The sequence below is a fragment of the Cucurbita maxima genome, unplaced genomic scaffold (assembly GCF_002738345.1).
Source record: "Cucurbita maxima cultivar Rimu unplaced genomic scaffold, Cmax_1.0 Cma_Scf00005, whole genome shotgun sequence".
In the NCBI taxonomy this organism is placed as follows: Eukaryota; Viridiplantae; Streptophyta; class Magnoliopsida; order Cucurbitales; family Cucurbitaceae; genus Cucurbita; species Cucurbita maxima.
In genome coordinates this window covers 1,604,833-1,620,368 of record NW_019272021.1, presented here as the reverse complement: position 1 = coordinate 1,620,368, position 15,536 = coordinate 1,604,833, and the positions used below count along the sequence as shown (strand labels likewise).

General features: G+C 37.2%; 2 protein-coding genes across 5 annotated transcripts in view; one reads left to right on the top strand and one right to left on the bottom strand.

The window, feature by feature from the left end:
* The window catches only part of LOC111479975 (protein FLUORESCENT IN BLUE LIGHT, chloroplastic-like), a 5,251-nt gene extending 1,434 nt beyond the window's left edge, over nucleotides 1-3,817 (top strand). The window contains exons 4-5 of one of the 2 annotated variants that reach the window (XM_023124908.1): nucleotides 2,456-2,776; nucleotides 3,424-3,817. In XM_023124908.1, coding sequence (XP_022980676.1) covers nucleotides 2,456-2,776; nucleotides 3,424-3,626 — 524 coding nt within the window. In that variant the 3' untranslated portion in view covers nucleotides 3,627-3,817. Of the gene's footprint in view, nucleotides 1-2,455; nucleotides 2,777-2,936; nucleotides 3,382-3,423 lie in introns of those variants that run through there. The other variant, XM_023124909.1, reaches the window with a different exon arrangement.
* A 495-nt stretch (nucleotides 3,818-4,312) lies between these two features.
* On the bottom strand, nucleotides 4,313-14,376 carry LOC111479942 (oligouridylate-binding protein 1B-like). 3 transcript variants are annotated; one of them, XM_023124866.1, is made up of 12 exons: nucleotides 14,127-14,373; nucleotides 12,396-12,457; nucleotides 11,926-12,028; nucleotides 11,699-11,775; nucleotides 11,548-11,609; nucleotides 11,355-11,442; nucleotides 10,439-10,514; nucleotides 10,319-10,349; nucleotides 10,056-10,175; nucleotides 9,738-9,820; nucleotides 9,337-9,513; nucleotides 4,313-4,907 (listed from the first exon to the last, which is right to left on the bottom strand). In XM_023124866.1, the coding sequence occupies exons 1-12, from the start codon at nucleotides 14,223-14,225 to the stop codon at nucleotides 4,626-4,628; spliced, it is 1,260 nt and encodes a 419-aa protein (XP_022980634.1). In that variant the 5' UTR covers nucleotides 14,226-14,373; the 3' UTR covers nucleotides 4,313-4,625. The 3 variants fall into 3 exon arrangements, with proteins under 3 accessions (XP_022980634.1, XP_022980633.1, XP_022980635.1); XM_023124865.1 differs by having other exon boundaries at nucleotides 9,738-9,823; nucleotides 14,127-14,372; XM_023124867.1 differs by lacking the exon at nucleotides 4,313-4,907 and adding an exon at nucleotides 5,432-5,861 and having other exon boundaries at nucleotides 9,738-9,823; nucleotides 14,127-14,376.
* Nucleotides 14,377-15,536: the final 1,160 nt, after the last annotated feature.

Below are 15,536 nucleotides of genomic sequence, written 5' to 3'. Positions count from 1 at the left end.
TTTTTTTTTTTTTTTTTTTTTTTTTTTTTTTTTTTTTTTTTTTTGGTAAGAGACAATTTTATTTATGAGTGAAATTTACCAGAGGGATGTATAATTCATATGTTTACAAAGGACCTTCCCAATTTGCAATGAGGGAGGTATAACTATAGGAAGTAAAAATATTAGATAGTTTACACCAAGATATAGCTTGGTAAAAAACATTGTCGAAAAGTTTTGTGTAGGTCTGTGTCGTTTCTGCAAATATTCTCTGATTTCTTTCTTTCCACAGGTTCCAAAAGAAAGTCATGATGAGGTTTTCCATAATAGGGCTTTTGCGTTCTTGAAAGGGTGGTACGTTAAGGCCATATCCAAAAAATCCTTTACCTCCGTAGGAAATGTGAGATGCCATCCAAATATATTAAGAATCGTTGTCCAGAAATTTTGAGTGTATGTGCATTGCATAAACAAGTGACTTTGTGATTCGTTTGCTTTCTTGCAAAGTGGACACCAATTTGGAGAGAGAGTGATGTAAGGCATTCTTTTTTGAAGATTTTCACTTGTGCTGATGGCTTTATGCGCTATTTCCCAAAGGGAGAACTTCACCTTTTTAGGATGATGTCCTTTCCATATTGTCCTTGCTAGCGTGGGATTTATTGCTTCTACTTTTTCCCCCATGTCCATCATCAAGGATTTTGTAGAAAAGACCCCGTCAACACTGGGGAGCCAAGTTAGTGAGTCTTCTTTGTTTGACAATACCACAAGGGCAAAGTCAAGGCTTAATTCGGCCCACTCTGTTGCTTCATTATCCTTTAGATTCCTACGAAGCTTCAAGTCCCAAAATTTGTTGACAACATTCCACGTTTCTTTAATCGTGGCTTTTTTGTTGTGAGAAAGCCTGTACAAAAGTGGATACTTCAAAGCTAGCGTGGTGTTTTCAATCCATGGGTTGGTCCAAAATGATGTGCTTCCCCCATTCCCCACCTTATGGCGAGTTAGGTGGGTGATGAGATTTTGATGTTTCTTTATGTACTTCCAAGGCCCTTTGGTAGAAGATGGAGGGAGGTGATCTTTGTTTGATGTAGGAGTATATTTAGCCTTTATAAGATTTCGCCATAAGGCCTTTTCTTCATGATGATATCTCCATATCCATTTGGTGAGGAGAGCTGTGTTCTTCTTCCTTATCGAGAGAAGACCGCGACCTCCCTTTTTTGTTGGGAGGTTTATAATATTCCAACGAACAAGGTGTGCACTATCTTTCCACAAGTAATTTCTGAAAAGTCTTTCTATATCTGCGGCCACTTTTTGTGACATTTCAAATAGAGACATATAGTAGGTAGGGAGGTTGGATAATGTAGCTTGTATTAGGGTAAGTCTTCCGCCTTTTGAAGTACAACGTGATGACCATGTTGACAACCTTCTTTCTATTTTCTCAATAATAATCTTCCAGAAGGAAAAGGATTTGTGATTTCCTTTTAGAGGTAGTCCTAGGTACATATTCGGCCATTCTCCCTTTTTACAACCATATATGCTAGCAAATTCTTCAATGATCTCTGTGCTAATATTGATGCCCATGATCTCTGTTTTTTGGAGATTGATATTTTGTCCAGAGAATCCTTTGAAGGTTTTTACCATCTCAATCATGTTTTTTATGGATGAGACATTCATCAAATCAGATAAGAGGATTGTGTCATCTGCGAACTAAAGGTGGTTTATGCTCAAGCCTTCACTACCAATCTGAAAACCTTTGATCTGTCCTTCGTATTCTGCCTTTGTCAATAGGCGACTGAAACAACTTGATCAAGATCAAAAGTAAAGAAAACTTGTTTCTAAAGTAAAGAAAACTTTTGAAGACAACTTGATCAAGTTTCCGCCTTTTGAAGAAAACTTGTTTCTAAAGATTACCTTGATGATCAAGATCAAAAGTAAAGAAAACTTGTTTCTAAACTCTTATTCAATCACTCCACAAGATAGTTTGTTCAAAACTACTTGAATGACTCTAGCATGCAAATCTAAACACAAGACATGCAACGGAACAAGCTCATAGTTTAAGAAGCATAATATGCCACTTTCATTATGATATCCAAAATCTTCATACTAAAACAACAAACATGAATGACTATTTATAGCCTTGAAAATAAAACTTATGATAACTTATGGCTAATTGAAAGGTTGTGACTTTCATGCTCATCAATACCATAATGGCCACTAACTAATGGTAACTTATAATTTTAAAGACAATTCTCTAACACTTAAAAAATACAGTAAAGCCTCGTTAAATCTAAACAGCATGTATGGATCTTGTCATCCACCATGAAATCTTTGTAGCATAATTAAGACACCTTATTTCATATTAGTGTTACTATTAAATTTCTACGGTAACCCATAGTAATTATCCTTGTAATATCTTGTGAAAATTTTACATTTCTAGTTTGAATTGGGAAAATAAAGCTGGTCTAGTTTACAATACTTTTAACAGGATTGCTTGCTCGGCAAAGAAAGGGAGAACTGAAGCGGTTAAATGAACAACTTCGCCAGATTAATGCGGCATTAAGAAGGCAAGCAAAGATTGAGTCTTATGCTCCCACCTTAAGTTATGCTCCTGTTGGTGGAAGAACATTCGAGAGTGATGTAATTGTTGATCCAAGGAAGGAGGAGTTAATCTCTCGATTGAAGTCTGGAAAGAACTTTTTGAGAAATCAAGACCCAGAGAAGGCATTTCTGGATTTTAAGACTGCTCTTGAGCTTGCTCAGGGTCTGCAGGATCCGATAAAGGAGAAGAAGGCTGCAAGGGGCTTAGGTTTGTTTTTTATCACCTATTTAACCTCTTGCTTTTTATATTGCTTTAAAGACAAAACACCTTCAAGTTGTTTGGAGCCGTTCGTCAGAATTATCCAGATGCGTTTTGAATTAAAGCTAGTAACCTGCTGCCTGTTCTTGTTCCTTTTACTAAAAAACAGAATATTTGTCACTCCATGTTGGTAGTGCCAAAAGATCTTGAACAATGCTATCTTCATTGAATTCAAGGCCTTAAAGCCACCATGTGGAACCCTTAATTCTCTGCGTACATCTTTCTCCTTGTACACAATGCTGCATTCTGGCTCTTCACCAATCAATAACTCTATAGGAGGTGTGAGTCTTCTTCTGTAGGATGCATGAGCCAATTCACGAATCGATATAAGCATCGACCTCGAGATTTAAATTTCAGAGTCCCGCCTGGCCTTGGAGATGTCTCGAAAGCCTTCTAAAACTAATATCTTTTCTGTTAATTTCAGCAATGCAAATTGCTAAGGTTATGCACCTAGAAATGGCTAATGTTGCCTTTAATGATCCATGCATATCTTTTGCTATAGCTTTGTTTCTCTGTCAACTGTAATATAAAATGCCATTATTTATGGAGCAATTGTCGGAATCGCTTTGACAAGAACTGGGATATGGATCTTTCAGGGGCTTCACTGCAGAGGCAGGGGAAGTACAAAGAAGCAATCAAATACCATTTAATGGTTTTGGCAATCTCTGAACGAGAAGGAGAAAAATCAGGAAACACTGAAGCTTTTGGAGCAATTGCTGATTGCTACACTGAACTAGGCGATCTTGAGAAAGCTGCCTTCTTTTATGATAAGTACATAGCGAGGCTGGAAACAGACTGATCTATTTGCAATCACCACTTGTATTTTAAAACTTCAAAATGTAGACAAGTACTCAGTGTTTATCAATGGTAGGTAGCTCCTCTGCGGAAGAATTAGCGTTCTTATGTAGATGTTGAGTTGAGAATGACTGCAGGATCTGTATCATTCTCTAGTTTGTTCCATCTGAATGAAATGATTTTTCCAAGCATTAATTCCCTTACTGGTATTTTCCTTTGATTGAATACATCTAATTGAGTCCGGTTAAACGAGCCGTAACAACTAATTGACCTGTACAACTTTTGTAACAGTCTGTGCCCACCGCAAATAGATGTTGTCCTCTTTGAGTTTTTCCTTTCGAGCTTCCTTGTAAGAGGTTTCTATACCCTTATTAATTCCTTTGTTAGGTAAAGAATATTTCGTTCTCCCCAACCAATGAGGAATCTCACACTTTCTTAATTAAGTTGAGTTGTGAAAGTATTTCACTAGGGATTATTGCAAGAAATTTGTTACCTAATAATAATATTATCAAACTAAAATCAATCATTAATGTCTTTGGAGGTTAAACAATAAAAACAATATATACAATCATAGATGAGCTCTGAAAGCAGAGACGCCAATAAATAAGAGCCCACTATTTGCAGTACGCTCTCAGATCTCTTCTGCCTCTTTTGCTCTCTTTTATTGGGAGCAGAAAGCTGCCATGGTTAATCAGTTGAATATGTTCTATATTATGTAACAACAAGATTGTCTTACAGAAAGAAAACATAGTTAAAATTTACTTTATGATTGGTAAACAGGCTTTCTCTAATGCCCATAGCCGCTGCCACTGGCACTAACAACATTAAAAAAAAGGTGTAACAAACATACTTTCCATCTGTAGGTGTAAAAGAATCTGATCACCAAAAGAAGGAAAAAGTCGGATATAGAGGGCGCACTGAAGGCTCATAATCTCAGAAAAAGCCAGTAGATATAAATAGACTTCATCAAACAAAAGCAAAAGCAAAAGCTAAGCCATATTTACTACTGGTAGTACATAAGTTGCTGGGATGAAATGTTCTGGAAGCCACCATCATATAATGCTTGGCTAGCAGCAGCTGCTCCAATTCCCATTGGTGCTTGCTTCAGAGGATGACCCTGAGGGTGCATAAGTGCTGCATGGACACCACCCATCTTGCTTAGTGATAGTTGCCGCTCATAAGCCAATAGATCAGTTGCTGAAAGGCCAGGAGTGGAAGCCATTGCCGGCAGTGGAAGTGGATTGGATGCTGTTCCGGGTGGTGTGGGTTTGCTACCCCAAGAGCACTGCAATAAAGATCAAAAACCAATTCTCATGTTTCTTTTCTATTTTGAATCTCAACTACAAACTTCAAAAATGTTTTCCATATTGCTAAAACTGAGTGTGGTACACGCTTTCACAATAAATAGTGGGACTAAATAACAAGGACAAATTCCAGAAGTACGTAGGAAGGCTGAAAAGAAACAAAATTTCGTTGTGTGAAATAGACAAAAGAGAGAACAAAAGCCCCAGCCAAGCTAGGAACATAACATTTCAGAGAGCACGAGTGTGGATGAGTTGCATAGGAATTGAATGAAGTCTTGGGGCTTTTTTGTATTATCTTCTACACAATCAGCGGCAGTTAGGATAATAGGATTTAGAAGATTCATGATATTTCATTCTTGACTTACAAAAATTCATTGGTTTGTCTGCAGACACATAATTCAAAAGAAACTGTTGATGATATCGACCCAAAAAATCTTGAAGGGGTCAGAGAGCATGAGGGTTAGAAGGTTTAAGTTTACCTTCTGGATAAGGACCAGGGCTGCACCGAAAGAGGTTAAGAGTTAAGAGGAAATGCCAAAAGGAGGAGACAACCCCGCAGTGGATATTATGTAATCCTGGGATTCTGAGTCTTTCTTGCACAACACATCTAGTAGGGGAGATGATCAGCTGCGTATTCCTTCTTTGGAGCTTCTCTTGGGTGTTCATACTTTTATAGATCTCAATTTTCTTAGGAAGTTCCCCTTTCCTTATAATTTTATATAAACTTGGAATGAATTGCCTTTGTGGAGATTTAAGTCTTGGAGGAGATTTGTAACTAAAGAAACCCAACAGGTTTGAAGGCTAGTGCCAAGAATCTGGAACCGATGTTAGGCAACAACCATCGATGAAACCCATGAAAGATACTCACAGCCAATCTTGGAACACCTTGTCTTTAAAGTTGCCTTCTGATATTTATGTTCCACACAGAAAGCTCCCTGTTCCAAAGATGAGCGGTAGATTGACATCAGAAGTTAAGCTGTAAAGATTTGGTAAGAGGGAAGAGGGGAGGAACATCTCCAGGCATCCGTCAAAATTTTGAGATGAAGACCGTTGACAACCCAAAAACAAATTGTGGATGTGCTGAGATTTCTTTTCTTTTATAGGAAACATAGAAAAGTAAAATAAAAAGAAGATATACAAAAAGGGTAGATGAGATATACCCCAAGACTTCATTCAATCAATGAAATTTTCTGTTTCTTGGACAGTGAAAAAAAATAAAAAATAAAAAAAGATATCCCCACTAGACCAATACCAATGGGTTACCATTAATGCTTTCCACTTAGCAAAGATATGCAAAAGCTCATAATTTAAAAAAATGATCTTTAGAAAGAAGACGCCAAGAAGAAGAGAAGAGTTTCAAAATAAGGCTCCAAAAGTTATCTAATTTTTCAAAAAAAAAAGTTTAAAATTCAGCTTATATATATAATTTTTTTAAAAAAAGTTCTCGATACTCTCAAGCCATCTCCAAATAATAGCGTACACCACTTTAGTTCAAATAATTCTAGTTTGACCACTGAAATGGAGCCCTCGTAGCACCAGTAGTCTTTGGGAAGCACAAACTGAAGAAACTTTAGCCTGATATTCAAGTGAAAATTAGGCCACCAATCTGCGGGGTAAGGGAATATTTGGCCAAATATACCTTCTCTAAAGAGCTTCATTTTCTACAGCAAAATGTCGTCTTGGCTATACCTGGCTATGTTGGAATAGGTCTCCAAAACCTATGATGGGGCAAGAGGCATTTTTCCAGTTGACTATATGGGAACTTATGAAGGGATTGTCGGCATCACAAAAGCTCTGAAGAAATTTGACAACAGTGGAGATGACGTTTCTTGGCGACTTGAAAAGGAATATGTAGTAAAATGGGAGATTTAAGAAGGAAGCGAGAATAAGGGTGTACCTACCACATCAATGGTTGGTTCCCAAAAGGAAACGTATTAGGGGGAGCCATTTAAATTGAGACCGAGATAGTCTGAGGGCCAAGTGATTGAAGAACATTGAGGATGTTGGCACTGTTTCGGAGGACATTGGCAGAATGAGACCAAGGAGATTCAATCTAGAAAGGTTTATGTTTTCAGTCAGAGGAGGCATCAGAGTATTTTATGGCCTTGGGAAGATAAGTCACATTTTGATGGGAAGAGGATTACCCATTTTTAATTCTGAATTTGAAGATTATCACCTAGGTTTTTTATACCAGGGCTCGGTCCAATTAAGTCCCAATTAAATCTGTAGGGAAAAATAATGGCGCTATCAACATAACGTGGGTGGTTTATGGAGCAGCTGCCAACAGAAAAGCCATCTGGGAAACCAGAGGGATTGACCTTTGTGAAGGATCCGGCTAAAAATTATTATAATAAGCAAATAAATAATAAATAATAAACATCATGAAACTAAAGATGAAGGGGAAGAGAGGCCAACTTTGTATACTACCTGTTGAGGCCTGAAATTTTCCACTTGGACGACCATTGATGATAAAAGAATGGAACCGTTGCCATTTGAGAGGCAACCAAAGACCAAGATTTCCGTCTATTACCAAAAACCCTTTCAAAGATTGGATAAAGTCCCAAAATAGGCAATCTTTTTCATCAAAAGACTTAATGTCAGGGTTGAGTTCTAAACCTTCAAATAATTCAACGCTGAAAGGCTTGAATTTAGGATTTGTCAGACATCAATAATCAAGTGAACTGATGCTAGGTGATGTCATGAGGTAAGACTAGTGGTGATGCAGATGGCTCTGCGTAGTCTTTCACACTCTTGGCTTCCAACTTTTTGGGGAGTAAGCATATATATATGTATTATAGGTTTTGCTGACACTAAGCATAATAATACCATTCTATAAAGGAAAAAGAAGTCCTAGAACGCCTTCATTATATCTGATTTGAGAGTATTCCAACATGCAACAAAGAATAACAACGGAAAATCCTTACCAGCTAGGGGACTTAGCCGCCAGAATTTCATCTTCAATGAAGAGAAGCTCAAGAGAAAAAAAAGCTCTGATTGAGGTTTATTGGGTTCCAATCCAGGGGGTGTATCTTTTGAGTGGAGTTTTGGATGATGGCTTAGCAAAGCTATCGATGAAGGCTTCCTCAGTATCTCTCGCATTTACCAGCATAATACCTGCTCATCAACTCTCTCAAAAATCACTTTTGGCATCAGAGAGAAAACAAACCAGAAATATATGGTATTCTCGTCTCCCTCCTTGAGACTCATGATGCTACTTTACCTCCTGAGGATTTCGTCACTGCAAGTTGTCTCTTCAACACAGGAATATTCTGATTTTTTTGAGAAAGGAACAAGGGGAAGAGTTCTTGAGACGCTATGGCACTGATTTTGCTGAGATCATGTTCTCTTCTGAACATTGCCAAAGGTGAAGCGGTATTTTCTAAGATGGTCCACGAGAAGTTTCATCCTCATCATAAATCTCAAACTTAAGGGGATGGGGCCCAATTTATACTGCCTGCATTAAAGAGAATGGGTAATGGGCTGAAGTTATTCGTTCTAACAAAGACATGGAGAGAGAGTTTAGGGATGAAAAAAGACTGGGGGCCAAGGCAGCTGAGAAGGAGATTTAGGCAGGAGGCCCAACCATGATTTGACCCTCCAGCCGGAATTATCAACCAATGGGTGAGCCAGATGAATCATTCCTTAGAGTCTCAGTGACAGAGCTTTTTAGTTAGATGATGTAAAAACCCACAAAACATAGGAATCATGATGAAACTCTCAAAACAACCTGGTTGTGGGAGAACAGTTCCTAATACGAGTTGGGGAGTGCAGTCCAATGAATGGATATTGAGTGTGTGTTATCTTTACTCAGTAGCTTGGCATTGTCAGCTTAATAGGCTTTTCAACTTCAATACATAAAGAGAGGTTTTCACTCAATGCATAAAAAGCATAGGAAGGCGGAGAAGATGAAATGAAGAACACTGTAAGGAATCTTGGGGGGAGAGGGGAAGATGAAGGTCGCAGAGAATACCAGAAGGAGGAGGGGCAGGGAGGTCCATCTAGCGGGCCGATGAGAGAAGGATGGTCATCATTAGTACAATTATGCACCAGTTAATTTCTGACAAAATTTCCAGGGATCCTAGAAGATTGTAGATAAACTTGGAAATTCGACAGTTGTAAGTGAAAATAAACGAGAGCAACTGACGCTTAATTGACCATTGATGAGTAAACTTGTTAACTTTTCTCCATCAGTGGATGAGGGTGCATTTACGTATATGAAAATTTGTAAACAGAAAGAGCAGTGACTATGCACCCAAAATGGAGCCATCTGTCCAATATCAAGACTTATGCACCTTCAATTTTATTTCCAGGTGGCCAAAATACATCAGCTCAGACCCAAATCTATGGAATATGGACAATATAACATTTAGCAGTACGAGAGTAGCTTCACCATATAAAGCAGAACAATACCTTTATTTGTCTTCCACAGAGGAAAGACCGAGTATTTCCCATTTGAATAGCCAGAGCTGCCTCAGCATGAGTACTATACCTCACAAAACCAAATCCTTTATCCCGCTGAGTTCGAACTTCCTCAATGACCCCAGCACCAAGAGAATGAAAATGGCGATGTAGATCAAGTTGAGTGACCTGCAGACAAGAAAATCATTGATTCCAAATGAGATATATACTTGAACGATGATATTTAGGAGAATTTTATCAAATATCTTCCACAAGAAACATGATAGCACCCCCAAACATCTTTTCCACTATACATGGAGTCCTATAAAGGGCTCTCTGTGCTAGTGCACATTCAACATGCATGTTAAAGTGCTAAATCGTTAGATCATACAATAATGGAAGTAGTTTCTTACCTCTGGGGCGAGATTGCCCACATAGACAGTAGTATATTGAAGGTTGTTCTCCGGAGCCTCATTATTTACAGACTCTTTACCATCTTCTGCACAATCAAGGCAATGAAGTTAGCTTTCAAAATCTTACTCTAATAACAAGGTCACAGAGAACCAAATTTCACACTAGCACAGAAACAGATTGTGTAAGTCAAATACATGAATCACAATCCAATTTTAGGTTGTTAAAATAATAGCAAAAGTAAGAATCTCTGCAGTAACTGGTGAAATAAAAGAAAGTCATATGCATGATATGTGGTCCAGGTTCTGTACAAAACTCACCAGATGAGCCATTTGATAGTTCTACCACACTTTTGGTATCTGAGCTCTGTTTATCTTCATTCACTCCAGCACCTTTGGCTGCCCAGTTACAACGTATCTGTTTACTCCCAAGCCACTTACCTGAGTAAATAAAATAAATAAGCCCAATAAGTTGTCAGATTGATGAGTTTGCAACATAAATCCATCACAGTAACTAAATCCCAAAAGACATAACAAGGCTTGGCAGACAACCATTAAGTTAAAAAATAACAAGCAGAACATACCAGATAAGTCATTTATTGCACTTTGAGCTTCCTGAAAGAGGTACATCAAAATGTTCATTCTTCAAGAACAAAATTAAAGAAACGAACAGTTAGCAGGAGCATTGAGAAGGAATTCAAAACCTGCTGGTTTCGGAAGGAAACAAATCCAAACCCTCTTGAGCGCCCAGTCTTTTGATCCCACATAACTCTTGCATCTCTGAAATTAGCAAACAGTGTGGATAAGTTGCATTGGTCCATAAGAATTGTTTGAAGACTCCTTTTTTTAAGTCTGTCAATGAATCTTAAGAAAGGATGACACTTTCGCTGATTGCTAAGATAGAATGTTGGTGAGGAAAAGTGAGAGGAATTAGTCTGGTGTAAATAAAATTTTCATTTAGGCCTTTGATCAGACAGGTTATTTCAAGAATTGGTGGAAAGGCCTCTGCTATCCTTTTGTCTTTTTAGAATTTCCTTCCATCTTTGAGGTCACTCTTGAGTCTTATCCTTATATTTCTATTTTATGAACCAACATTCATTGAGAAGAAATGAAACAATATAAGGACATACAAAAAAATAAAAAAGTCCACAAAAGGGAGCACCCAAAGGATTGGAAGAAATTTTGGTTCATCTCACTTAAAGCTTCATTGAAAGGGTTGGCCAGACAGAAACCATCGTGTTGAAAAGGCTGTTGAACTCCTAAGAGGAAAGAATAACGGCTTCTTGTTTGTCAGCAACCCAAGTCATGATTGAGTTCTTTCGATTTTGTTGAGTTTAGGTGTTCGGTTACCGGTTTTTGTTGGGGAAACTGTTTTTCTACATACTCCAAGAGGAAGCTGCATTGGTAGCTAATATGTAACCCTGTTTGTAGCTCACATGGTAGCTTATATGGTACCTTACATGTATGCATATATTTTTTAAATAAATTTAATAATTTCAACAAATCTATAATAAGAAAAACACAATTAATCATATTACTCACAGTTATGGAGTTATGAAATGAATAGTTCAAGAGGGAAGATGAGAAATGATGTTTAATATTCAAAGAGAAGATGCTTACGAGCAACTGGAGTAAGCAGAAAAGCATGCAAACAACATAGCATCGGTGACTTCAGGGCTAAGATCGCCAACAAAAATGTTGAAATGACCTGAAAAGAGAAACAAAATATTTAAATGATTGAGGAATTTTTGTTTTGTTATTAAAAACCATCATAAAATCAGTAAATGAGATAATAATCATTTGAAAGTCCAACCCGATGTGTCCTCCCTCTGGCTACTAGCATATGCCCAGTTAACTTTGATAGGCTGCCCAAATCTGCAACGCACATAACATATTCGAGATGATACTACAAAATATGAAGACTTAATAAAAAATAATATATGCATAATCTTATCGTTACTCACAAATGCCTCCCATTGAGTGACAAAATAGCCAGGGCAGCTGACCTACGATCAAAGTAGTGGACAAAGCCATAGGATGACTTCAAAAGGCAGAGGCAACATTGATGTACGTCAGTATGAATACAAGTGAATACACAAATGAGCTTACTACATAGAACAAATAAGCAATTTCCACCATGTCCAATACTCTAGAATTTGAAGAAGGATAATATGCACGGCAAAAGACAAACCTTCTCCTTCCTTACAAGCTTACAACCTTCAACGAGACCAATACTACCAAAAACCTCTTGAAGAAGTGGTTCTGTAACTTGTACGTGGATGTTTCCAACATATCTGAATTATCCAACAGCAATTATGCAATAAATCAAATGGCAGTGACAAAGAAGGATCAGAGATGAGATGAGAGAAGTTAATTAGTATTTCAACTATATATACCTCATAAATTTATGAAGTGCACAAACTACATCATCATTTAAATGACACAGGATAACAAGAACAGGATTTAATCGCAAAATGGAAACAGATGAAACGACTATAGCAAAAGAAATCTTTTCAGTGGTAGTGCAAAGAGACTGATAACAAGCTTCATGAGATGCAGCAAGAAATCAAAATAAAGCAAAAAGAATTAAATTAAATTTAACAAGAATGAAAAAGTACAATTAAAAAAAGAAAAAACGTCTTGTAACATCCAAACACTCACACACTGCGGCAAGTGCTTGCATCAAAACCAGGAGGTAGATTTCCACTAGGAATTGGCTCAATCTGCAAAAAGAAAGGGCAAACTAAAAATGAGAAAAATGTCATAACGGAAAACAACCTGGAGCTGTAGGATTCAAAATGGTTCCATGAGGTTTTCCAAACTAATACTGAGAAGTTAAAAGAGGTATGCTAATGCCTGAACGCAAGAAAAAGAATCTGATGTTGCAAATCGAATTATGAATATCTCTATATTTTTCAGAAATTTTTGAAGAACAAACAACAATAACTAATCTCTGTATTTGATATGTTTTGCTATTAGATCTCTGTACTAGTTATGTTTTGTTATTAGTTCTGATTTTATTGTTAAGCAAATTGTTACTTTTCCTCTTTAGATAGCCTTGTATTCCGAAGATTATTTTAATGAGAAGAACTCTCTCTAGCTTATGTGAGATTATTACAAACAATCCAAACTAGTCCAAGTAAACGCACTTCCAATTTTCAAACCGTTCAAATAGTTGAAATCATAAGCTTGGATAAATGAATCACTAAAATAATATGAAGAAGAGACAGACATTTATCCTATTCACTGAACAGGATGTAGGTATTCATACCATTTATTTAACAAAGTAGGAATAAATTGCATTTATTCCATCCTTCTTTGTTTAGTACCTCATAACTTCTCGAAAAATGAATTTGCTTAGTTACCTACTTTATATACAAGCTTTCTATTTGTAGCGAAGAAAGCTGTGAATGTTTAACCATGCAACCAAAATACAATCACAAACTCAAACTACTGCCAGCTAACCAACTTGAAAGATTGTATGGCTAACTAAACCCAGGGTTCTATCATTTTGATCGTCCCAAGTTTCCAGGATTCCTTTCAAGACACTTCCCTGATCAGAATGTTATTATACTGAATCCTCATCTCCATGATAGAAAGAAGGTTGGATCTGAATTTAAAACATTTTTTCCAACTAATCCTACTAGAGAAAGTAACCGAACGAACTTTAATGGGAAGGAGGAAAACAAAATAAACCAACCACAATCACGTGCAAGTGAAAAGAAAATACATATTGTTTGGAACAGTACATAGGGAAGCAGCTAATCCTCTTTCCCACGACAGCTGCTAATAACATTTTTTTAAAATTTGTGGGTGTCCGGGATAGCTTGCACGCACCGCGACTAATCTCAAGGACAATTTTCCTAATCCTACATCATTCATTTGGGTGTAAAGGAAACTCGTATGATGACAACACGTAATAACATTATCAGAAATGAATCCTATCATAACTCAGATGTTATCACGAACTTACAATCAACCAGGAGAAAAGCTTTTATTAGAACATAAACTTAGGGAAAGAATATAAGACTAAAATAGCTTTGCCCAAGATTATATATAAAAAGTTAGAACGTAAAAATTCCCCCTAGGAAAATTCTTAGGTCCGCCCCTGATTGACATGATACCGTACTGGGTAATGTGAAGTGAAAACGAAAAAATAAAGCGACATATCATACGAATGCAGGCTCCCCTTCAAATTGTAAATAATTCAAGTGTCCAGTATAACTCCACACTAAGGCTCGTAGCAAGAAAACACATAAACTAACCCTCATCTCGTTATTCTAAGAAGAAGCAATCAAGCTCAAAATCAATGGATAAAAGGGAACAATCAAACGTAAAGAATATAAATCAGTGATGAAAAGGAAGAAACTACAAATGGGAAGGAGCTGGGACCTGCGGAGGAGCTAGGAGGCCAGGATGATAGAGAGACTGCTGCTGAAGAAGAGCTTGCTGCATCAAAGCTTGCTGCTGCTTTAGCCTCTGATGCTGCATTTTTTTGTTTTCTGCCCGCTCGGATTTATGCTCTTAAATTGCAGTAAGTCTAATTTTCCGACAGAGCGAAAGATTAGGGCACTGGTCTGGAACGAAGATCGTGTCAACGACCTCCAGAACGGGGAAGAGAGAGACCTTGAGGAAGTTATGAGTGGCTCCTAAAAGTCACCCACTCAATGGGCCGACCACGCTTATAAAGTGGAGGCCTCAAACCCGGCCCAACTCCAAATCCAACGGGTCTAACCCACCCATTCCTTTCGACTTTGGTCGGATCCGCCTCAACCTACTTTTGACTATGACTTATTCTTCCATTGGGGTCAAACTTGTGTAGTCCCTGAAGTAGCCAATTAAATACTAATATTCTTTTTTTTCTTTAATTTATTCATTTTTATTTTTATTTAACTTATTTTAAAATTTTAGTATTTTTGTATTTGTATTTTGATTATTTTCTTGATGGTATAAAATTTCACTTAGTATTTTTTTTTAATTATTTTTAATACTTACAAAATTATATACTAACTAAAAGTGTGATATCTAAATTTTAAATATATATATATATATATATTTAAAATAGAACTATATAATAATATTTTTATATTTTAGAAGAAAAATATAGTAATTTTGTCATTATATAGGATAAAATATTTTTCTTGTTTGAATAGTTTGAGTATCCGTGTAGGTAATGGGTAGAGAGACACTATTTTCTACCAGAGTTCTTACCTGTGTAATTTTTTATTGATCCAAAATAAATGGATCGGTGGTCATAGGTATCCAAAAACCAATTGCTCGTCTGAGTCCAATAATAGAACTGGACATGTTGAAAGCTTTGGCAAGGTGAGCATGAGTCGAGTTACCTAGCGTACTATTGGTTGCAATGGTCAGCATAATGACCCTCCATGCGGCATATTTGGCAACGAGGTGGTTGACGACCCTGACCTAAATTGGTTTGTTCTCGGTTGGAAGAATTATTGTCGTAGGAATAAGAATGACCTCGTTGGTGGCTACAGAAAGCTCATGGTTAGTGGTTGTAAATGTGGCATGAGTGGAGTCAACAAGACTCTAGGGAGCACGAACAATTCAAAACTTTCAGGATTAGAGACTAAATTTGCTAAACAAGGGAGAGGGGTGAGAGCCATCTGAACAGTAAGATAAGTTGAAAAATTGGTGCCGAGTTCATGAATGAACCAATGCCCTTTATCAATGTTCTCGACGAGTGTGTCAATGGTATGAAACTGGTCACATATTGTTTTGAAAGTACGGGTATACTCAGCAACAGGTTTGGTGTATTGTTTCGAAGTTATCCTTGAATCT

Coding starts and splice junctions, on each gene's coding strand:
- LOC111479942 (XM_023124865.1), bottom strand. CDS start 14,225: ATGCAGCATCAGAGGCTAAAGCAGCAGCAAGCTTTGATGCAGCAAGCT. Junction 11,776..11,925: donor AGCTTGTAAGGAAGGAGAAG/GTTTGTCTTTTG, acceptor TGCCTTTTGAAG/TCATCCTATGGCTTTGTCCA. Junction 10,350..10,438: donor TTTCCTTCCGAAACCAGCAG/GTTTTGAATTCC, acceptor TACCTCTTTCAG/GAAGCTCAAAGTGCAATAAA.